The 23,714-nt window shown below is 44.4% G+C and overlaps 1 protein-coding gene and 1 pseudogene across 1 annotated transcript in view; one reads left to right on the top strand and one right to left on the bottom strand.

The window, feature by feature from the left end:
• UBE2D2 (ubiquitin conjugating enzyme E2 D2) overlaps positions 1-14,273 on the bottom strand; it is a 52,463-nt gene extending 38,190 nt beyond the window's left edge. Inside the window, exon 1 of the mRNA XM_056124584.1 lies at positions 13,733-14,273. Within this exon, the coding sequence (XP_055980559.1) occupies positions 13,733-13,756 (24 nt within the window). The 5' untranslated portion in view covers positions 13,757-14,273. The remainder of the gene's footprint in view (positions 1-13,732) is intronic.
• Positions 1,708-1,865, top strand: LOC130033221 (uncharacterized; annotated as a pseudogene).
• Positions 14,274-23,714: the final 9,441 nt, after the last annotated feature.

Raw genomic sequence — 23,714 nt, 5'->3', positions numbered from 1 at the left:
CCAGAAAACTATGGCCTGATTGGGTTGGAGAGATAGTACTGCAGGTAATATACTTGCCTTGCAAGGGCTGACCTAGATTCAATACCACGCATCACAAAGTGTTCCCTCTGTTCAATCAGAAGTGATCCCAGAGCACAGAGTGATAGCACTCCTTTGTCTGCAGTAAGCCCTGTGTACCACTGGATGTGACCCCAATTCCAGGGCTCCCACCCCCCCCAAAAAAAAGTAAACTGTGGCCTTATAATACACTGGTATCAGACATTTAGCCTCTGGAACTATGAGTATAGATAAGTGTTGTTTCAATTTGAAGTTTCACAGCACCCTGAGAAACGAATACACATGGCATCAATAAAACAATCAAAAAAAAATTCACTCAATTCTTTTAGTATACTATGATTTGAAGGAATCTAGTCATGGTATGCCCTGAGCACCTGAGCACTGCCAGGGAGCCCTCCTTCCCCACACAAAAAAAGAAATCTATTTCTAAACTGGCATCAAGTTCAACTTTGGTTTTTTCTTTTGTTTGGGACTATATGGGTGGTGCTCAGGACTTACTCCTGACTCTGCACTCAGGAATCACTCAGGGCAGTACTTGAAGTACTACAGGAGATGCTGGGGATTGAACCAAGGTTGGTCATGTGCAAGACAAGTGCCATCTCCACTGAACAACCACTTTGGCCCTTTAAGTTCTACTTTGACTTCAAATTTTTCATCTGACTAAAGCTCTAGATGTTGACAAAGGAGTGCTATCACTTATATTGGTATCGCTTTATAGACAGGAAGGAAGCACTCAAAACACAGCAAAGATACCTTTTTCACAGGTAAAGTTAAAAACAATTTTTTTCAGGGCTGGGGAGATAGCTCAAAAAAACTGGAGTGAAAGGAGAGGGAGAGAGGGAGGGAGGGAGGGAAAGAGGGAGGAAAAAGAGAAAGAGAGAGGTGTCTATCATAGAGGCAGACGGCAGGGGTCTCAGGAGGGAGACTGGGGACACTGGGGACTCTGGTGGTGGGAAATGTATACTGGTGAAGGGAGGAGTGTTGGAATACTGTATGTCTAAAACCTAATTATGAACAATTTTATGTATCCCACAGTGATTCAATTAAAAAATAAATTGGAGCTGGAGTGATAGCACAGAGGGTAGGACGTTTGCCTTGCATGCAGCCCGACCTGGTTCAATTCCCAGCATCCCATATGGTCCCCCAAGCACGGCCAGGAGTAATTCCTGAGTGCATGAACCAGGAGTAATTCCTGTGCATCACTGGGTGTGACCAAAAAGCAAACTAAATAAATAACTTTAAAACAAAAACCAAAATCAGAGCACATGCTTTTCATGAAGTAGCCTGAGTTTGATCCACAACACTATTATGGTCCTCTGAGTACCAAGCCAGAAACAGCCCCTGAGAGTACCAGACATGGTCCAAAACAAAAACGAATAATATCCCATGTTGGAGCTGGAGAATACAGGGGTCAGGATAATACAGGGGCTTGCCTTATATATGACCGACCCAGGTTCAACTCCTGGTACCGCATAAGTTGGAAAGCACTGCCAGCAGTGATGCCTGAGCACAAAGTCAGGAGTTAGCCGTAAGCACCACCAGATGTGGCCCAAAAACAAAATCACATATATTGGAAGCATGTTTCTGGAGTCTGAGGAAAAAGTTTATAGAATTCAGATCCTTTTTTCCTCCATTTAGAAATGTCATAAAATCGTTTCTCGGCCTTTTGGCTAAGATCAAGTGTAGAAATGTTATAAAACTTTTACATCATCAAGGTTTTAGGCTTTCTTTCTTTCTTTCTTTCTTTCTTGGAAAGGGAGGCAATAAAGTGAAATGCTAACAATACTGACAACTGCTTTACAAGATTCTACCAATCCCATGCTTAACAGAGCAGGGCAATTAGTCTAAAGGGAAAATATTTAAAACTAACTTTTAGTTAGTTTTTTCCCCCATTCCCCACAGGCATCCAAACACTATTCCCATTCTATACATAAGCAATCTATAGCTAAGAAGTATCAGTGAAATGACTTGTTAAAGGGCAAAGGAATAGGCTTGATGTTCTGAAAATTCTATTTTATTTGGGAGGTGGGCAGTAGGGTAACTCCACCAAATCCCTCAATTCCTGGTGTTCAGGAGGCTATGTAGTGTCAGGAATTAGATCCAGAGTCCAGTGCATGCCCTGCACCCTTTGAATGATCTTCCTGTCCCCTAAAATTCTAATTATTTTTTCTTTTCATTTTTCAATTTTTTTTTTAGGGTTTTGCTTTGTTTGTTTGTTTTTTGGCCACTCAGCTGTGCTCAGCACTGACTCCTGGCTCTGCGCTCAGGGATCACTCCTAGAAGGCTCAGGGGACCACATGGGGTATAGGGGAATATAACCTGGGCCTGCCGAGTGATAGGCAAGCACCCTCCCTATCTACAATACTACTGCTCTGGTTCTAGTGCCTGGGATTTGTTTGGTGGTAGTGGGCGGGGTGTCACACCCTGCTGTGGTCTGGGCTTCTCCTGGCTTTGTGCTCAGGGATAATTTATGGCAGTGCTCTGGAGAACATGTGTGATGCCAGAGATCAAACCCAGGTCTGCTGCATGCAAGGCAAGGGCCTAACCCATTGTACTGTATCACTCTGGCCCATGAAGTGTTTTCTACCAAACCATCTGACTTTGCCCAGGAAAGCCAAGAACAGGAGAGCGCACAACAGGTAGGGTTCTTGCCTTGCAGACGGTTGACCTGGATTGGATCCCCAGCGCCACATATACACACATAGAAGGTCCCTTAGCACCCATCAGGAGTGATCCCAGAACACAGGGTCAGGAGCAAGTCTTGGGCACAGCCAGATATTGCCTCCCTCAATCCCCCAAGAAGAATTAACCAATCATGTTTACATGCTGAGAAACAATTCTATAGTTGAATGCTGTAGCTGCATGTCTGGAACATACTATAAAGCATTCTAGGGGCTGAAATGATAGTATACCAGTAGGCAGTACTTGCCTTGCATGCTCCCATATATGGTCTGTTTAGCCCTGCCAGGAGTGAACCCTGAATACAGAACCAGAAGTAAGTCCATAGAATTGCTGGGTATGACCCCCCTCCCCCAAACAGAAACAAACCAAAAAAGATAAAAAGAAACCATTTTTGGCAGTCTCTGGGAGAAGAACAAAGAACTAAGAAAAGGGAGGACAATCACTAATAACTTTGCAACTGTATTTCACAGTGATTCAATTTAAAAAATAAAAATTTTTTAAAAATGGGGTGAAAAAAGAAAATATTTTTTCTCAAACAAAAGGACCAAACTGAAGGAAATCACTATTATGAAAAGTTTATTCTGTATCAAATACAACAGTAACTTTTCATAAAATACTAATATCTACCTTAAAGAACTGCACTGGCAATACTATCTTGTTTTTGTTTTGATAGTGCCAGAGATTGAACCCAGGGATTCACATATGGAAGGCAAGTAGTAGTATTCTATTGCTGAGCTAAACCCTTGGCGTGCTTTAAATTCTTTTCCTTTTTATTTATTTGGCTTTGGGGGCCACTCCCAACTGTGTTCTGGAGACCATGAAGTTCTAGGGATTGATGCACTCTATCTCTCTGAGCCATCTCCCTAGTCCTTGAAATTGTTTTCAGGGGACCAGAGAGATGATACTGCAATTAAGGTGCTTGCTTGTCTTGCACAAGACCAACAGGGGTTCAATCCCCAGCATCCTACACACCGGGAGTGATTCCTGAGTGCAGAGCCAGGAATTACCCCCAAGCATTGCCAGGTGTGACCCCAAAACAAAAGGTAAAGGTAAAGGCCCTCCCGTTGATCGTCGATTTGCTCGAGCGGGCCCAGTAACGTCTCCATTGGAGACTTTGTTGTTACTGTGTTTGGCATATCGAATACTCTCGGTAGCTTGCCGGGCTCTCCGAGAGGGGAAAACAAAAACATAAAAATAATTCTTTTTAAATTACTGCTTTCAGTCGGCAGAGAAAAGCTAAGAATTAAACCCAGGCCTTCCACATGTAAAGAATCTGCTCAGCCCACTGAGTTATCTTCCTGCCCCCTGTGCGTGCGCGCGCGCGCACACACACACACACACACACACACACACACACACACACACACACATTTTGTTTTGTTTTTGGGGGGTCATGTCCAGCTGTGTTCAGGGGATACCTCTGGCTACTGCTCAGACTGTTTCTGTTACTCTGGCACCATTGCTTAGCCCATAATTTTAAGTCAATAACCTGTCTATTCCAGTTAACCACTAGCAACATTAGACCAATTCCGTAAACTCTACATAACTATTTTCATTTTGCTATATGTACTTGTAACATTCCCATATTACAGTGCAATGAAAACAATATTCCTTAGCACGTCTGAGGTGGGGATGTTTTTGGGGTTACAACAGACTTGCTCAGCTCAGGGTTTACTCTTTTTATTTTCTCCTTGGGTCACACCCGGCAGTGCACAGGGGTTACTCCTGGCTTACGCACTCAAGAATCACTCCTGGCAATGCTCGGGGGACCATATGGGATGCTGGGAATTGAACCCAGGTCAGCTGCGTGCAAGGCAAACGCCCTACCTGCTGTACTATTCTGATGGTCTTCGGGAAGACTAATTCGGTGACAGGGATCAAATTTGGGCGGACTAGGTGAAAATAAGTGCCTTACCCACTTACTACCTTTGGCCCTCCTTAACAAACTTAATGTAATACCTGATGAGAATCTCTTATTATTTAAGAAAAATATTTTTTAAAAAATTGATTTGCGGGAACATCCAGCTTTGCTCATCAGGGCGTATTCCTAGCTCTGAACTCGGCGACCAATCCTGGCACGCCAGGGGGACCATATGAGGTACTGAGGATCAAACCAGGGTCAGCTATACAAATGGCAAGTGCCCTACCCACTGTATTATCACTTTGACTCTAAGAAAAATATCATTCAAGTACTTACAACAAAATGACAATGGCTATTTCAGCTTAATAAACTATTTTCAAGTAATCTGCCTTATTTTGATGTCAAGTTTTCATTATATTTTAACTCTGACCATATATGCAATCAATTTTAACTGAAATATGAATTATTTCATAAACTTTTTTTTTAACCCAGCAATAATATTAGTTTGTAAAGCAGATTGTTTGGATGGTTTAGGAGACACACCCAGCCAAGCTCAGGGCTTCCTGCTGGCTCTGTGCTGAGATCACTGCTGGCAGGGGTCAGGCAACCACATAGGATGCTGAGGGATGGATCCTCTGTCAGTCAGTAGCATGGAAGACAAGCATCCTACCTACTGTACTACTGCTCCAGCTCCCATATACAGGATTTCTTCAGAAGGGATGAAAATATCCTAAGAGCCAAGGGTATCACTCATACGGCAAAACACATGCCATACTATATCTCTGGCTCCAGTTCTGAAAAGTGTTTAATAAGTTAGGGAGAAAGGGGGAGATATAGATTTATCAGAAACTAAGGGAAAGAAATGATAACTATAATGTTTCATAAATACAATAAAAATGAGGTATCTGTTAAATTTTGCAATTAAGTAATCACCAATGACCTTACTAAACAGTCCCAGAACAGTGAAGACGATTCTAGCATTGAGGGCTGTAGAGATCGCTCAACAGGCTGAGTACAAGCTTTGCATGTAGGAGGCCCTGCACCACATATGGTCTCCCAGCACTGCCAGGAGCAAGCCCTGAGTGAAGCACAAGGAGTAACCCCTGAGCCCTGACAGGTGTGGTCCAAAAACAAAAAGAATTTTGGCACTGAAATGTCACAGAGATGGCAAGGATAAAGAAGAGAAATGTTCAATCCCTGGCACCCCACGAGGCGCCCAAAGCCCACCAGGAATGATCCCTGAGCATAGAGCCAGGAGTAAATTCTGAGTTCTGTCAGGTCTGACAACCCCCACACTATATAGTAATAATGAGACTGGCTCTTATGGAGAAGAGGAGGGTAATTTTTTGTTGTTGATTGTTTCATCTTTGGCCATACCTCACAGTGCTTAGGTATCACTACTTGCGGTACTTAGGGAACTACACGAGGGACCTAAGATAGAACCAGGGCCAGCAACATGCAAGGTAAGTACCTTAATCCTAAAGTACCAAATCCTCTCTCTAGCCCAAGGAGATTAAAAAAACTGATGGAGGGGCTGGAGCAATAGCACAGCAGGTAGGGCGTTTGCCTTGCACGCAGCTGACCCAGGTTCGATTCCCTGCATCCCATATGGTCCTCTGAGCACCACTAGGAGTAATTCCTGAGTGCAGAGTCAGGAGTAACTCCTGTGCATTGCCAGGTGTGACCAAAAAAGAAAGAAAAAACATAACCTGATGGAAAAATTGCAGATAACTTTGGGTAAAGATCTGAGTTTATAGTAAGAAGAGATTGCAATGAGGATAGCAGGGACAATTACTGGAGAACAAGGACCTGGTAGAAAGAAAGAACGGAAAGCAAAAGCTTGGTAAAGTGGAAAATATAGCTTTGCCAAAGATGAGAGCAATGACCGGCTCTATAGACATCTGCAGGTATATATAGTAATCTGTGTGTCACCTGAATCCTGGCTTTCCTACCATAATCATTCAATCATAAATATGTTTGTTTCTCCAACCTAGCTTTCTTTATAAAATCTGTTTGGGCCACATTACGGGGGGGGGGGGGGGGGGGGCATGCAATACCAGGGATCAAATTCAGGCCATCAAAACGAAAAGCATGCCATTCTAGCCAATTCATTATCTAACCTGGGAGAACAAACTCTAGTTGAGTTGGAACAGACCATTCAGTAATTCTTTGAGGGATAAAGATGGAAATGAGTGGGGTTTTGCTTTTGTCTTGAAATGCCTTAAAGGAAATCTCAAAGAACTTATTACGTAAAATTTTTATTTTTTCTATAGAGTAGGTCATTGGGTCACATACTGAGATGAAGACAGAGTGGACAGCTGGGAAGCATTCTACAGAACTGCATTTACAAAGGGGAGGACAGAAAAGACCTTTGGATAAGATGGTGGAGGGAAGGGGATACCGTGATGAAGGGTGCTGGGTTATATGTTATATGCATGAAACCCCATCATGAATACTGTAAATCATGCTACCTCAAATAAATTTAAAAAAAAACTAACAAAAAAAAGGGTATTGAGTCTTTTACAGAGAGCTAAAAATTTTACCCCAAAAAACCCTAACTCTTATGATTAATATATAAAGAACAGAACACTCAACATTTTAGTAATTTTAAGGGAGTTCACAGACCCTCAGTAATAAAAAGGGATACTGAAGTAAAGACCTTCTGGTCCTAGATACCAAATTGTTTGAACAAAATAAAAAGAATGCACTTCTGGGTTTATGGATTCAATAGCTATCTGCATCGGTAACCTGCCAGACAGCTGACATAAGAAATGAAGGTTCTTGATCTAGCCTGAGTAAGTCACATGGTCTTTTCAAACAGTAACAAAGATGTACTGCTGCACCAACACTTTATGTCTGTAGACAGGAACAAACCATACTTTATTTTAATATGTCAGAGTTTAAAATGTTACTGGAAATCAGCCTAGAAATCTAACCATCAAAAACTTATTTCTAAAGAAAAAAACAAGTGAGCTCCTTTTAATTTCTGGGATGAGGCTGCAGAGGTTCCTGGCAGCGCCAAGCATGAGTCAGGTATTCCTATCTAGGGAACTGTCTAAGACATTTAAGCAACCCTCTTTCAAGTTGGACTAAAATATCCAGAATTGGACTTTGTCAAAACTTTCTTTCTGTCAGCAGTACAGTAATACATACTGAGAGACTGTAAAGAGAACCTGGTTTATTAAGTTACCCTTCAATGATGACTACTTAATTTTTTTTTTAAGTTTTTGGTTCACAAGCAGTGATACTCAGGGGTTACCCCTGGTTCTACCCCTGGATATGTGCTCAGTAATTACTCCTGGTGGTGCTCCAGAGACCATGTGGGATTGAACAAGGTAGGCTGCATGCAACCCAAGAGCACAACCTGCTGTACTAGCTCTCCAGCCCCGTTAAATTACACTTAAATTTACCATGAAAGAACCAAAGAAATTTCTCAACTCTTCAGAATCCTTCCTTAATGGAAAAAAGTAAAACAACAACAACAACAAAAAAAACCCACAAGAAAACAAAATCTCACAAAGATTATAGGCCTAGAGTTCAGAAGTTTATCATTTGGAGTGCAATGATAAACTGCTTTCCATGTCAGAATAAATCAGTCATCTGCAGTCAGTTATTTATTTCATTAAAAATTCCTAGTATAATAAATAGCAGTACTCCGACATTATCAAAAACAAATAAATAAATAAAAATAAATTCCTAGTATAAGACTGAAGTGATAGTACTGGAAGCAAGGCACTTGCTTTGTATGCAGCTAATCCAGATTTAATCCCCAGCACTCCATATGGTCTCCAGAGCCTCATCAGTTTGTACATGGGAACACAGAACCAGGAATAAGGTGGGCCCCAAAAATCAAAATAAAAAAATAAAAAGAAATGGTTCCAGTACTCCACAAAAACTATTTGCTAATTTGTTTTATTTTGAAAGAAATTCAGTAATTCTTACATCTTACTATTATAATGTACAGAATCATACTTCCAGGAGAGTATTAATTTTTCTTAAATTTAGTATTGTTACAGTGTGCAGTGTTACAATTACTTTCCCATATCCATAAGAATCATCCTTTGGCAATTTCCCAATCTTACACATTTTGAAAGTGTCTAATCAACATAGAGATGATTCATAACATGAGAGATGATAATGAAATTAATGGGAAGATATAAACTACTATGGGACCGAATATCTACTAAACTGGGCTGCCTATACCCTTTCACATAAACATACAAAACTACAGCAAAGTTAGTAATAAGTTCATATGAAATTTAATCTTGCTCATCTGTATAAAGCAATACTTTATTTTTGCTTTTTGTTTTGCAGCCCTTTTACAACATTAGTTTTTTTTTGGGGGGGGGCTCTTTGGGTCACACCTGACAATGCACAGGGCTTACTCCTGGCTCTGCACCCAGGAATTATTCCTGGCAGTGCTTGGGGGACTGTATGGGATGCCTGGGAGCAAACCTGGGTAGGCCATGTGCAAGGCAAATGCCCTACCCACTGTGCTCCAGCCCACTGTCATCCCACTATTTTGTTAATTGTAGAGGCCACAGTCAGAGTTGGTGACACAGAGTGGACAATGCATACAGTCAGGGGACCCAACTAAAGGCCTCGCACATGAAAGATGTGTGTTCTATTACTTGAGCTACATGTCAAGCACAAGTGTATGGATAAAAAAAAAATCTCAACTAGGAACCAGAGAGTACAGAGGGGAGGCTCTTGCCTTGAATGCAGCAGACCTGGAATTGATCCTTGGCACTGTATGTGGTGTATGTGGTAGTGCTCCCCTCACCCCTGCCAAGAGTGAACCCAGAGTATAGGGCCAGAAGTAAGTCCAAAATACTGTCAGGTATGACCCAAAAACAAAAAAACTTTTAAATGTGAACTGGACCACGGGTATAGCTCAGCAGTAGAGCACTTGCTTTGCACGTGGGTTCCATCCCGGACACTGCACAAATAAATAAAATTAAGTTGAATTTATTGCCAGAAAACTGTACTTACAGCTTAATTAAAAAGAGGAAAATTTGGCAACACTGGGCTCAAAGATCCTGGGGATTAGCAACATTTGGAGGGAGCTGGGTAGCAGCTGCCCTCTTCTGATAGAACATGCAATTTTTAGTTCCCATTTTCCACCCCCATTCATTTTAGTTACCTGCCTGGCCTTTATAGCCATCAGTTTGAGGCCTGCCTTTATTTTACAGAGTATTTTATTATCAGTCTCTTGAAAGGCCTTTAAAAAGCTTGCCATAACTATCTACATCATAGTAGTAATAGACTAAATCAAGTGATGGAGGATCCCTAGCATTAAAGCTATGTCTTAAAAATGTTAATAAAGTATTACTAGCAGAGTATTATTAAAATGTATTACAAGGCATGTAGAGTTCATGCCCAATTCAATCAGCCTAATCAGTGGCTGAATAAATAGTAGTACTCCTACATTTAAAAAAAAATGTATTACAAGGCATTATTATTGCCAAAGAAAATATTTAATGTCCTAATTTTGGTCTGTGTTTAATTCCTCAAAGAATCAAGATACTGTCATTAGCCCTTTCCAAGAATAAAGAAATTCACCTTTGTATTTCAAATTATAGTACTTAAAAAGCACCAAAGACCTTCCTACATTAGTATAACAAAAGTAAAGAAGAAAAACAGGAAGTTGAAAAGTTCTCTCTGATCAGTCAAAAGACCACACAGTTCACAGAACACATGAAGCCCTCTTCACTCAGAGCCTACTGGATCTTATTTTAGACATAATTTTAATAAGCTCCGTGATCTGGTTTCCCAGCCCACAACATAAGAGATGCAGCCAACTGGAAAAGGGCTGGGGGTGGTGCTGCTAGAGGCAGACATTCTAAGCATCAAAATCAAAGCTGAAGACTTATAAAGTCAGCAAGAAAACCTCAATACACAGAACTCTGTATAGTACAGCAAGTAAGGTGCTTGCCTTCCACCCTGTGAACAAAGTTCAGTCTCTGGCTCAGTGGTGATCCCTAAGCACAGAGCCAGGAAAAGCCCTGAGTACCACTAGGTGTGGCCCCAAAACAAGACCAAAAGGCTGAGACCATTGGAATAGACTATCTCAGAGCGTCCCAATTTTCTTACAGACCTATAGTCTTCATAATGACTCTCTGTTTAGTACACCCTATTAAATCTTATACAATTCAGGAGATTTAAGTGTCCAAAATGTCTACCATCTTTTTCTGAGGAAAAAAAAAATTGAGTGAAGAAATTCTCAAAGAGGGGCTGGAGTGATAGTATAGTGGGTAGGGCCCTAGCCTGTACACTGTGGACTCTGGTTTGAGCTCTGAAGGCAGAGCCAGGACTAAGCCACCTGGAGAGCCCTCTCCCACCCAAAATTGGTGTTCTACAAAGTCTAAAAAAACCCATCATTTTGTTTTCACAATCTTACTGAAGAGTGTACCAAAAATAAATAATAAGCCATATTCTATAGAGAGCTCTAGACTATAAAGGGAGAAAGTTTTCAAAGTTCAAGTCATCATTAGCTAAACTTGGCATTTTTAATTAAAGTTCTTATGAAGATCTGTTTTAGACAAAAATCTATAGATAGGTTGTATCTCAAAACTGTATTACCCAAGGCAAGTATATTTAAAAAGTAAAAATATAAGGACTGAAGAAATAATATAACAGGTAGGGTGCTTGCCTTGCATGCAGCTGACCCAGGTTGGATCCCTGGCATCCCATATGGTTCCCCAAGTACGGCCAGAAATGATCTGAGTGCACAGCCAGGAGTAACCCCGGAGCATTGCCAGGTGTGATCCAAATATAAGTAAATATTTTAAATATATATAAGAAGTCAGAGAGGTAGTACAATACGAAAGGTACTTGTTGCAGCCAACCTGGGTAAATCCCCAGCACTACCTATGATACCCTGAGCATCGAACAAGGTTGATCCTTGAGCACAGAGCCTGGACTAAGGTTTAAGCACTGTCAGGTATGAGCCAAAACAAAAAAACAAACAAAAAGATTAAAATATATGCTTTGTGAGAACAACAGTACAGCAGTAGTGTATATGCTTTGCATACAGCTGACTTAGGTTCTATCCCTGGAGCATCCCTAGGAGTGACCCCTGAATGCAGAGCCAGGTAAGCTCTAGCACTGCTGGGAATGTCCCCCAAACAAACAAAAAACAGTAAAATAAAATATATGCTTTGAAATCTGTTTCAAATAACTCTAACATAAATACCAATCTACAAAGACGTTAAAAGTTAAGTCATCACGCAATACCCACATTCATCTTCAGATTTTTAAACAAGGGCACAACAACCTTCGACAGGTTACCATCTACAACTGTTAACTTCCCATTGTCTCTGCAAGTTACTCCAAAAAGTCTTAAAATTTATTACATACTTGTACAACTACTTTTATGACTATTTTTTAGTGTGTTAATTCTCCTTAAATAGGTCAAAGCTCTTTGCTTAAAATTCAAGCTTCTGGGGGCTGGAGAGATAGCATAGCGGGTAGGGCGTTTGCCTTGCACACGGCCGACCTGGGTTCGGTTCCCAGCATCCCATATGGTCCCCTGAGCACTGCCAGGAGTAACTTCTGAGTATAGAGCCAGGAGTAACCCCTGTGCATCGACAGGTGTGACCCAAAAAGCAAAAAAAAAAAAAAAAAATTAAGCTTCTTTTAACAAACTACCTCATTTCTAGTACAAGACTGACTCTAAAGTCTGCCTTTACTCAAGTGCTAGAAATCAAAAAAGTTCAAAGTTGCCAAGGATCTAATCTAATTCACAATAACCACTGGGATTCTAAAGGTCTTTGGGGGAGGGAGTGGGAAAAAGGGGGGAGGGGAGGGAAAGAGAGAGAAAGAGAGAGTGATGGTTAACTGCTAAAATGAGTTGTTTAAATCATAGAACTATCACATTTTCCCTGAGTTTAGGGAACAGTGAAAACCGTTTCGCTTCCTGGTTTATATCCATTCCATCGGTCAGGATAAACCCAAAAACCCAGGATCTACTTCTTACAAAGTAACTAGAGATTTAACAAAGCCTTTGCAATCAGCCAAGTGAAAACATAAGAGCGGGGGTGTGTGTGTGTATTAGATACTTCTCCGCGGGGTGTGTGTGTGTGTGTAGGTTAGATACTTCTCCACTTCTAAGGGGAAAGAAAAAAAAAAAAACCTGACGGGAGACACTATTAAATCGCCGGGTACATAACTAAACGAATAATCCTTCATAATAAAGGGCTACTAAATCGTAAATTGAAAAAAGTTAGCAAAAAAATCCCCCTCTGAATTAAGTAACTGTGAACACCCCGAAGCGTTAAAATCCATTTTGTGAAGCGCCTGTAACAAGCAAACTTTGTGCAATTTCTTCACTGGCTTTCAAGTGTTCAAGTTTCCTTCTCGAGCCCTTGCCAACTTAACAGCTTTCCTCGTAGATCCATTCCTGCAAACCCCGAGTGTTCGTGTTTCTGACTACACTTGGCAACCTCGGGCAATCAAAATGCTTCTCCCTCCACTTCCCTCCCCTCTCGAGGCAGGGCTGCCCCCCCCCTCGCCCTCCTTCCCAACTTCCTACTCAAAAACAGATTCTGGCCGAGCACAGGGGACCCAACTGTGCAACGGGCCCCAGGGAAGGGTGAACCCAGCCCTCCTCGAGGGAGGGGATCAGACAATAAGGCTCCTGGGTCCGCCGGAGCCGGGGCCCCAAGCCCAGGCGGTCCCGGGGAGGCAGCCAGGCAGGTGGGGGTGGGGGAGCAGGCACGGGCGAAGAGCCCTTTCGACCCCGGTCGATCGGGCCGCCCAACGCCTTATTCCCAGGGCCCCCATTCCCTCTCCACCTCCGCCACCCCCCACCCGGTCTGCCTGGACAATGGCCTCAAGCGCAGCGGCCCTGGGCCGGGGAGCGGCCCTGGGGCTCCGGACCACGCGGGGCCTGGAAAGCAGCAGCGCGGGCGAGCGCTCCTCCCGCCCGAGAGCGGGCCGCGCGCCGGGGCCTCCACAGGCGCCATCACTGGGAGTGGGGTGCGAGGGCCGCGGCCGGGGCGAGAGCCGGCAGCCGAGTCCGGGGAGGCCGCGAGCCAGGGCGGCGGGGCCGGCGGGAAGTGCAGGCCGCAGCCTCCTCGCCGGCCAGGCCCTGTGGCCCGCGCCCGCTCCCCGGCCCAGGCCAGCGCTTACCTTATGGATTCTCTTCAGAGCCATCGTGGGAGGCGGGTGGCGGCAGCCCCCGGGGCGGGGACGGGGGTAGGGGAGGGACGGGGAAGGGGCGAGGGGGCGCGAGGCCGCCTCGCGGCGATCGCGGATCGGCCGGAGAAGATGGGAGAGTTCGGGAGCGTGGCTCCGACGGGACCGATGGAGGGCCGGGGCCCGCTCGGCTCCTGAGCTTGCCGCAGCGGTCACCGCATCACCCGGCGGCGGCCCCTTTATGCGCTGCCGCCCGAGCCGCCGCCGCCACCGCCGCCGCCGCCGCGCCGCCGCCGCCGCTGCCTCTTCTTAAGCTCAGCGCCGCCTCCTCAGCCGCCAGGAATCCCTCCGCCGGGTAGCGAGAGCCCAGGCCTAGGGCTCGGCCGGCGCCTGTGGGTCGGACAGCCGGAGGGACTGCCGGCTGCAGGTGGACGGAGGGACGCGCGGGCGGGCAAGCGGGCGGCGCCGCCGGGGTGGGGCCGCCGGAGCGCGGGGTGGGCCCAGGCCGAGGGGCAGGTCAGGAGGCGCGGGGATTGGCGGGCCTGGGGAGGAAGGGCCGGGTCGCGCCGGCGGCGGAGGGATACGGGCCGCCCCTAAGAGTATCTGAAGCACCGGCGCAGCCGCCGCCGCCGCCGCCGCCGCCGCCGCCACCGCCGAGAGGATGACGCCGCGAAGCTCTGGAAGGCCGATCTCGCGAGAGTCGTGGCGCGGGGGTTCAGGATCCTTGCGCGCCTCGACTTTTGCGCCCCTGATGCACCGCGCCGATCCTGGGAGGTCAATAAAAGTTTCAAGGCAGAGGTCGTTCGGATCTTTTGTTTGTCCCTAGAGCCTGTGCTGCCCCGGATGAGGCACTTAGGCCCATTGGCGATGTTTCTGGAGGAGAAAGGGACTAGTCCAAGGTCACACAGCAACGTCGTGGCGTGGCAAAGCTGACTCTTCCCTTAATGCGTGGGTCTCCCTTTATGGAAGCCGCGCGGCGCTGAGCTGGCACCTGCGGAGGTATCTTAGAGCGTGCCGCGGAAAACCCTCAGATGATCTTTCCAAACTAGTAACGCACTTGGATAACAACTTCAGTATCCCAGCACTAGCTTATCAGTTTGTAGCACAGATGTCCAGGCCTTTACTTGGTGCGTTGTTACAAACTGTCAATTACAGAGGGCGGGACTTGTGCATATGCGCAAAGTATAATGCAGTAAACGATTTTTGTGTGTAGGACTGGGAAAAGGCACCAGTGGTAGAGCACTTGCCTACCATGTTATAGGTCTCCCCAGCCTACTTCAGTGCTTCTTGTTTGGCGTGGCGGCTCCCAGACCACAGCAGGCTGTGCTCAGCATGGAGTGGTCCCACCATTAAAATCTCCCCCCGCTGGGTTGTTATGTGACCCCTATTTTAAAAGTATGCAAATGAGCTAGAGAAGTAGTGCAGGATTAAGGCATTTAAATGCCTTGCAAGCTGTGGACCCAGGTTCAGTCCTGGCACTACGTGGTCCTCCCAAGCACTTTTAGGAGTGACTCCTGAGCACTGCAGAGTTCGTGAGCAAACCCTTCCCCGCCAAGAAAAAAAAATTAAAACCAGCAACGGGAAAGCCTACCTCGTGGTTCACGTGACTCGGGAAAATCCCATTCTGAGATGGGTTTGTTAAGAAGTGGAAACTAAAAGTGAGTTCACAGAACAACTGCTCTAAGAGGAGCCCTCCCAGAACCAGTAAGATAAGACCAGGCCTGGACTTGAAAGTGCTTATTATCTGGCTGTAGACACTTTCATGGAATAATAGTAAGCAATATTTTCATCGGCAACGATACCTAAATTATAAGGTCCACTCCTACGTTTTCAGATTCTAAATATGTGTTCCTATCTGAAAGGGGATTTAAAAAGCATTGATTCAAGCTTCTGAATTTAGAGAGAACTAGTACCCCTAAACTTTGTGCCCTAAAGGAAAAATCTGCTAAATGTCTCACAGTAGGTTAGTGCTGAACTCATACTGCTGCTCATCTACTGAATAGAGAAAGGGGGCCAGAGCAATAGTACAGTGGGTAAGGTGATTGCCTTGCACGTGTTTGACCAGGGTTCAATCTCTGCAACACTAAAATGGTCCTTTGAGCCTGCCAGGAGTGATCCCTGAGTACTTAAGTCTTGAGTACTGCCAGGTGTAGTCCGAAAAAACAAGAACAGCTAGGGCCAAATGTGATCCCAGTGAGTCAACACTAGCCCCTGGAGCCAGAGAGATAATACAGGGGATATGGCATATAGTCCCCTAAGTATCACTGGGAGTAGTCCAAGAGCACAAAGCCAGGACTCAGGCCCAACAACTGCCAGGAGTGACCCCCAAACCAAATAAAATAAATTCAATTTGTTTATTATGTATAGGCTATTTCTATTTCCTTTAGTTCTTTTTGTTTGTTTTGTTTTGGAGGGCCACACAGGACTTACTCCTGGCTCTATAGTCAGGTATCACTCAGTAGATCATGTGGGGGTTCTAGAATCAAAACCTAGTCAGACTTGTGCAAGGTTGGTGTGCAATTTACTGTACTATCTCTAGTCTCCCCCTTTTTTTTTTTTTTTTTTGCTTTTTGGGCCACACCCGGCGATGCTCAGGGGTTACTCCTGGCTCAGGCACTCAGGAATCACTCCTGGCAGTGCTCGGGAGACCATATGGGATGCTGGGAATCGAACCTGTGTTGACCATGTTGGCTGCGTGCAAGGCAAACGCCCTACCCGCTGTGCTATTGCTCCAGCCCCCTCCCCCTTATTTCTTTTTTAATCTACTGTGACCATTTGTGTTTTTTAAGAATTTTTTTTGTTTAAGTTGTCTACTTAGAGTAAGGCTACTTATAATATCTTATTTTTCTTTTTTATAAGAAATGTTCATTTTTAATTTAGTCACTGTGAAATTACAAGGTTATTCATGGTTGGGTTTCAGGCATATAGTGTTTCAATACCAATCCCTTCACCAGTGTCCACTTCTCTCCACCCTGCCCACCCCTCCCCATTTGCCTTCTACCCACCAGTCTGCTTCTACAAAAGAGGCTCTTTAAAAAATACATACATATATGTGTTATATAAGTTTTTACACTGTGGTTCACAGTACTGTTGCTGATAAGGTTTCTTACATAACACTTCAAGACCTTTCAGCAGCACTTCCTCCTTCTGGTTGAATGCTTCCCTCCACCATTGATGTTTCCCCTTCTCTGTCCTATCCCCCAACCTCCTCAAGTGGCATGTTTCCTACTGAAGGCCACTCTTTGTCTTCATTGTCATGTTTCTTTATATCCTACATTTGAGAGAGATCGTCTGGGATCAGTATTTCTCCCTCTAAGTTCACTCAGCCTGATACCCTCCAAGTCCCTCCAAGTAGCAGTAAATTGTATGATTATATCTTATGGTTGAGTAATAGTCGATTGTATATATGTACCATAGCTTCCTTATCCAGTCATCTATTCTTTGACACTTGGGTTGTTTCCATATTTGGGCTATTGTGGATAGTGCTGCAAGGAGCATAGGGGTGCAAATGTCTTTTCTTCATTTTGTTTTAGGGCTCTTAGGTATATTCTAAGAAGTGGAGTTTCTGAGTCAAATGGAAGCTCAATTTCTAGATATTTGCAATGTCCATATGGTTTTTCAAAAGGTTGGACCAGTTAACATTCCCCCCAGCAGTGAACAAGAGTCCCTTTCTCTCCGCATCCACACCAGCACTGGTTGTTCTTGTTCTTTTTGATGTGTGCCAGTCTCTGGTGTGAGATGATATCTCATTGTTGTTTTGATTCATATCTCCCTGATGATTAGGGATGCAGAACATTTTTTCATGTGCCTTTTGGCCATTTGTATTTCTTCTTTGAGGAAGTTCTTGTTTCTTCCCCCCAATTTTGATGGATTTTAATATTTTTTCTTGTAAAGTTCTACTTGTAAAGTTCTACCAGTTCCTATATGACTTTTATATTAACCCTATATTAGATGAGTATTGGGTAAATAATTTCTCCCATTCCACGGGCTGAATTTGTATCCTGGTCATAGTTTCCTTTGAGGTGCAGAAGCTTCTATCTTCTTTTTTCTTATTACTATTTCTCGCTTCTATAAATGTCCCCTTTTGTGTCCCAGATTATTTTTGTTTTCTCAATTTTATTGATCCATCTCAAGAGCCAACTATTGACTTTTGTTGTTGTTGTTTTTTGTTTGTTTGTTTGTTTGTTTTTGCTTTTTGGGTCACACCATGTGATGCACAGGGGTTATTCCTGGCTCATGCACTCAGGAATCACTCATGGCGGTGCTCAGGGGACCACATGGGATGCTGGGAATCGAACCTGGGTTGGCCGTGTGCAAGGCAAATGCCCTGCCCGCTGTGCTGTTGCTCCAGCCCCCAACTATTGACTTTTGACTTTGTATTTCTTCAATTTTGTTGGCCCATTTCTATTTTACTGATTTATGCTCTTACTGGTTTTTTGGGTTTTTTTTTTGGTTGGGGGGGGATGGATCAAACCTGCCAGTGCTCAGGGCTTACTCCTGGCAGGCTAGGGAAAACATATGTGATGCTGGGGGGGATTGAACCTGCATACAAGGCAAGCACCTTACCCATTGTACTATTGCTTCAGACTCTCAAACTATTTATTGTTATTTATTTTTGGAAGAATTTGGGTCACAACCAGCAGTGCTCAGGACCTACTTCCAGCTCTGTATTTGGGGGTTACACCCACCAGTGCACAAGGAACCGTGTGGTGCCAGGGATGAAACCTAGGGTTCAAGCATGCAAAACATGTGCTCCAGCCCTTTGAGTCATCTCCCCAGACAATTATTTATTTTTTATTTCCTCCTTTTATTTATTTTTAATTTAATTGGTTCCTTTCCTTTTTGTGGTGGAGGGGGCAGTGACCAGACCTTACTAAGGCCAGTAAGGCAAGTGTTCTACTGCTAAACCACATCCCCAGACTCCTTTAATTTCTTGCCTAGCTCCTTTAAGAATTTAAACCATAGTAAAGTAAAGTAAAGGCCCTCCCGTTGATCGTATTTTCCTTTTTTCTCAATAGAGGCACTTTTTTTAGGGGGGAGGAGAAATACTCCTGGCACTACGCTGAGGACCATACAGTGCTGGAGATAAAAACTGGGGCTAGTATGAGCAAAGCATATGCTTTAGCCCTTTGAGCTAGCTCCCTGGCCCTAATATAAGCATTTTATAATCAAGTATTAAAAGCACATGTTTTTGCTGTATCCCATCATATAAAAAAATTATTTTCTCAATATAGTTTCTTTCTGGGGGTATGGTGCCGCCAGCAAGTCAATCTGTACCTGTGAGGCGACTGCATCAGCAGCCTGATGGTGCCTTCAGACTTCCAGATACCCCAAAATTGCTGCTGTGCCTTTGGCCAGACCCCAAAAACTTGGGGCAAAGTTTACCAAGAAAGTAAACAGCCAAAAGTTAGGTATGTGGGAGACACGCCCACAAACCACCTCCGGCTCAGCTATATAATTGGAGGCATGGCCTCTCTAGTTCCTGATTGAATTGCTTAATGGCCATTATCCCAGAGACTCAAGAACAAATCTTGAAACCCAGCGGCTTTTGGCAGAAATGCGTCCGGTCCCTGCAGTAGGTTACCGGTGCTGGGCCACCCCAGGTGGGAATAGGTTTCATGCCTTGGCATATTCCCCCGGCGGCTCAGTGGCTGCCATCCTCCAGAGGCCACTGGACAGTCAGATTTGGGCCCCCAGTGACAAGACACGCAGGGCCTCACAGGATGGGGGTGGAGCCGGTCCTGTCCTCCCCACCCCAACGAGACCCCAAGACATCGCCCACGAACGGCCTCTCTGGCTCCTGGTCAAGCTGCTCAACGGCCATGATCCCAGAGACTTAGAAACAAATCTCAAAACCCAGTGGCTTTTGGCAGAAATGTGTCCGGACCACACAGTAGGTTACTGTCGCCGGGCCACCCCAGGAGGAAAAGGGTGCTGTCCCTCCGCCTGATTCCCCCTGGCGGCTCAGTGGTCATCATCCTCCAGAGGTCATTGGGCAGTCAGGCTTGGGCCCATAGTGACGAAACTTGTTGGGCCTCACAGGATTGGGGTGGAGCCGGTCCTGGTCTCCCTGTCCCAACGAGACCTCAAGTCATTGCCCACGAACGGCATCTCTGGCTCCTGGTCAAGCTGCTCAACGGCCATGATCCCAGAGACTTAGAAACAAATCTCAAAACCCAGTGGCTTTTGGCAGAAATGTGTCCGGACCACGCAATAGGTTACTGTCGCCAGGCCACCCAGGGGGGGAAAGGGTGTTGTCCCTCTGCCTCTCCCCTGGGCGACTCGGTTGCCATCATAACTCCAGAAGTCTTTGGACAGTCAGGTCTGGGCCCGCAGTGGTGAGACATTTTGGGCCTCACAGGATGGGGGTGGAGCCGGGCCTGTCCTCCCCACCCCAACAAGACCCCAAGTCATCGCCCACAAACTGCCTTTCTGGCTCCTGATCAAGCTGCTTAACAGCCATGATCCCAGAGACTCAGGAGCAAATCTCGGAGCCCAGCAGGTTTTGGCAGAAATCCCTCCAGATTTAAGTGTTAAAATTTAGGAATTCCAAAATCACGTGGCCCTACTGCAGCCACGCAACATCATATGTTATTCATAACCAGCAACAGAACACAAATTGCCTACTGTTGCCTTTTCAGCAGATCTGAGTGTTGGGGTAAAATCTCAAATAATAATGGTGGGTCTGGTGTCAAAATATTGAATGTGATCAAAGTAGAGAGTAATGTGGAAATCATCTGCCCCACAGGTAGGGGGAGAGTCTGGGATGGGGGTATGCTAGGGTTTTTGGTGGTAGAGAATGGGCACTGGTGAAGGTATGGGTGTTTCATTGTATGACCGAGACTTAGACCCAGAAGCTTCGTAACTGCTCTCACGGTGATTCAATAAATAAAATTATAAAAAATGAAAAAAAAAAAGTAAGGTGGAGTTCATGCCCAATTCAATCAGCTAATCAGTGGCTGAATAAATAGCAGTACTCCTACATTAAAAAAATAGTTTCTTTTTCTTTTTATTTATTTATTTATTTATTTATTTTGCTTTTTGGGTCACACCCGGCGATGCTCAGGGGTTACTCCTGGCTCTGCACTCAGGAATGACTCCTGGCGGTGCCCGGGGGACCATATGGGATGCTGGGAATCGAACCTGGGTCGGCCGTGTGCAAGGCAAACACCCTACCCGCTGTGCTATCACTCCAGCCCCTCTTTTTATTTTGTACTTTGGTTTTGGTTTTGATTTTGAGCCACACCCGGCAGTGCTCAGAGCTTACTCCTGCCTCTGTGCTCAGGAATCACTACTGAAGGTTCATGGAACTCTTTGAGGGGTACTGAGGATCAATCCTTCCTTCTGTACTATCCACTGTACTATCCCACCCACTGTACTATCACTCCGTCCCCTCATTCAAAATAAGTTCTAATTTCCCTTGTGATCTATTCTTTGACCAATTTTTTTATTAGTCATCAGGGAAAATGTAAATTAGTATCTTGATGGGATATCACTTAATACTTATTGGAATGACTAAAATCACAACAAGATGGCATCTCTTGGGGCCAGAGAGCTAATAAAGCAGGTTGGGCACTTGCCTTGCATGCAGCCAACAGGGTTTAGTCCCCAGCACCCAATATGGTTGCCCGAGACTGCCAGAGTGATCCCTGAGCACAAAGACAGGAGTAAGCCCTGAGCACTTCCATGTGTGTTCCCCCAAAATAAATAAATGAAGGTATTTCTTTCACAAATGTATTGTGCATGTGTTAGGTGCCTTGTTTAGAGTCCTGTCACCAGAACTTGATTACACTTTATTTGTTGGACAATTTTCTGATTCAGTAGGCTGTTTCTAGAGAGGAAATGATGTTTCTATGTTTAAGTTTACTTTACATTTTTATATATGATATATAATTTCCATAGTTGTATGTAAACATAATTTTAAATTTTTATGCGTACATATATTCAGGCAGAGCAGTGCTGGAGACCACCAAGGCCATATCTAAGCCAGAGGCCATGTGGTGCAAGGGACTGAACTCAGACGCCTTGCATGTGCTAAGTTTGTACTCTTATCACTTGAGCTTTCTCCTTGGCCCTTGTTCTTTTAATCCCCAGCACCTGGTTTATTGAAGACTCTCACTGAATGAACTCAAGAATGAGTGGCTGGGGCTGGAGCAATAGCACAGCGGGTAGGGCATTTACCTTGCACACGGCCGACCCTAGGTTCAATTCCCAGCATCCCATATGGTCCCCTGAGCACCACCACCAGGAGTAATTCCTGAGTGCTAGAGCCAAGAGTAACCCCTGTGCATCTCCAGGTGTGACCCAAAAACCAAAAAAAGCAAAAAAAAAAAAAAGACTGGCTGAATAATGAGAGGTTCAAGAAAACTTCATTTATACTCACAAGTTATTGCAGTTTCCTTAAAAACAAAACCAAAAGCAAGCAAAAACACTCCTTGATATCCACAACTTTATGTTCACAGAACTACATTTTTTTTTTTTTTTGGTGGTGGTGGAGCGGCTAGGGGTAGACCACACCTGACTGTGCTCAGGGATTACTCCTGCTTAACTCAGGGATCACTTCCAGCCATGCTCAGAGAACCATATAGGTGCCTAGGATTGAACCCAGGTCGGCTGCATAAAAGGCAAATGCCCTATCTGCTATACTGTCTCTCTGTCCACATTGGAGATGGGTTCAAAATCTAGGAGAAAGGAGAAATACTATCCCTGCTTAGAGAATATGTCAATGTGCAATTGTGAATTTCCTCTAGGTGAAATCATGTGACAGGAGAAGGAAGTGATTGTGTACACTTCTTCTCTGACTGAGGTCAGTAAGTGCCAAGAAGTCGTATGTTCTGTTATCATCTGTGGGTTTGAACCCTATTATGCTGTTTACTCATAGTATAAAGTTTAAACCAGTTGTTTGACTCCTTGAAATCCAGTTTTTCTCATCATTAAAATAGAGGGAATTAGAATAGTGGATAAGATTAGCCTCATCATAGGATGAGATTGTATAGCAAAATATATAGACACCAGAGGGGTTGTATAAGGTTTAATGCATTTGCCTTGCATGTAGCCAGTCTGGTTCAATCCCCTCCACCCATATAGTCCCCAGTCACTTCCATAAATAACTCTTGAGCTTCACTGGGTATGACCCCATCCACCCACCAAATCCATATACATTTATATCAAGTTTCCAGCCTGCAGAAAGTGCTTATCAAATGTTAGCTATGATGATGATGATGATGATGATTTGTTTGCTGCCAATTCTATGCTCAGGGATCATTCCTAGTAATGCTCAAGAGACAATGTAGTACCAGGCCTTGAATCCAGACCTCCCACATACAAAGTCAAGCACTCAGCCTGCTAAGCTATCTCTGTAGCCCCTGATGATGATTTTTTCTGAGAAAAGTGAGGTTATAAGACATTAGTTTCATTGAAAAAGTCAATAGATTCCATTTTTGTGACACTAAGTATACTATTTTGGTTTCTTGGGGCTCTCAGCCTCTGCATCTTTGTGGTGGACCTGTGCTTAGAATGAGAATGCATCAGCAGAGATGGGAGCTCTCCCTGCAGCCTTAGCCCACAAGCCTAGAAATAAAACAGCCTGGCCTTTTAATCTAAAGACAACCCCACACCCCCATCTTCCCTATATACCCTGAGAGAAAATAGGAAGATGAGGAACCCCTGAATGGAAGGCATATCCACCAAATTTGTTGTTCCTTATTACTGAGTATTTTTCAAAGGGAAAGGAGAATTTATTTTTATTTACTTGTTTGTTTATTTATTTATTGTGAGATGATTGTTTTATTGAAACTTCTATTGAAACATTAGATGCATGTAAGGGGAAATAGAGAGGCACTTGTTCAAGAGAGAACACAGTCTTCTCTAGAGTGGAAATAGGCAAGCAAAGACACAGACAAGCAAGAGAGATAGTTGGGAACACACTTGAAGAGCAAACCAGGAGAAGTAATTTTTAAACTGTAACTTGTTATTA

This window comes from Sorex fumeus, unplaced genomic scaffold, assembly GCF_029834395.1.
Source record: "Sorex fumeus unplaced genomic scaffold, SorFum_2.1 ptg000051l, whole genome shotgun sequence".
NCBI classification, from domain to species: domain Eukaryota; kingdom Metazoa; phylum Chordata; class Mammalia; order Eulipotyphla; family Soricidae; genus Sorex; species Sorex fumeus.
This window is presented reverse-complemented; position numbering and strand designations above follow the sequence as displayed.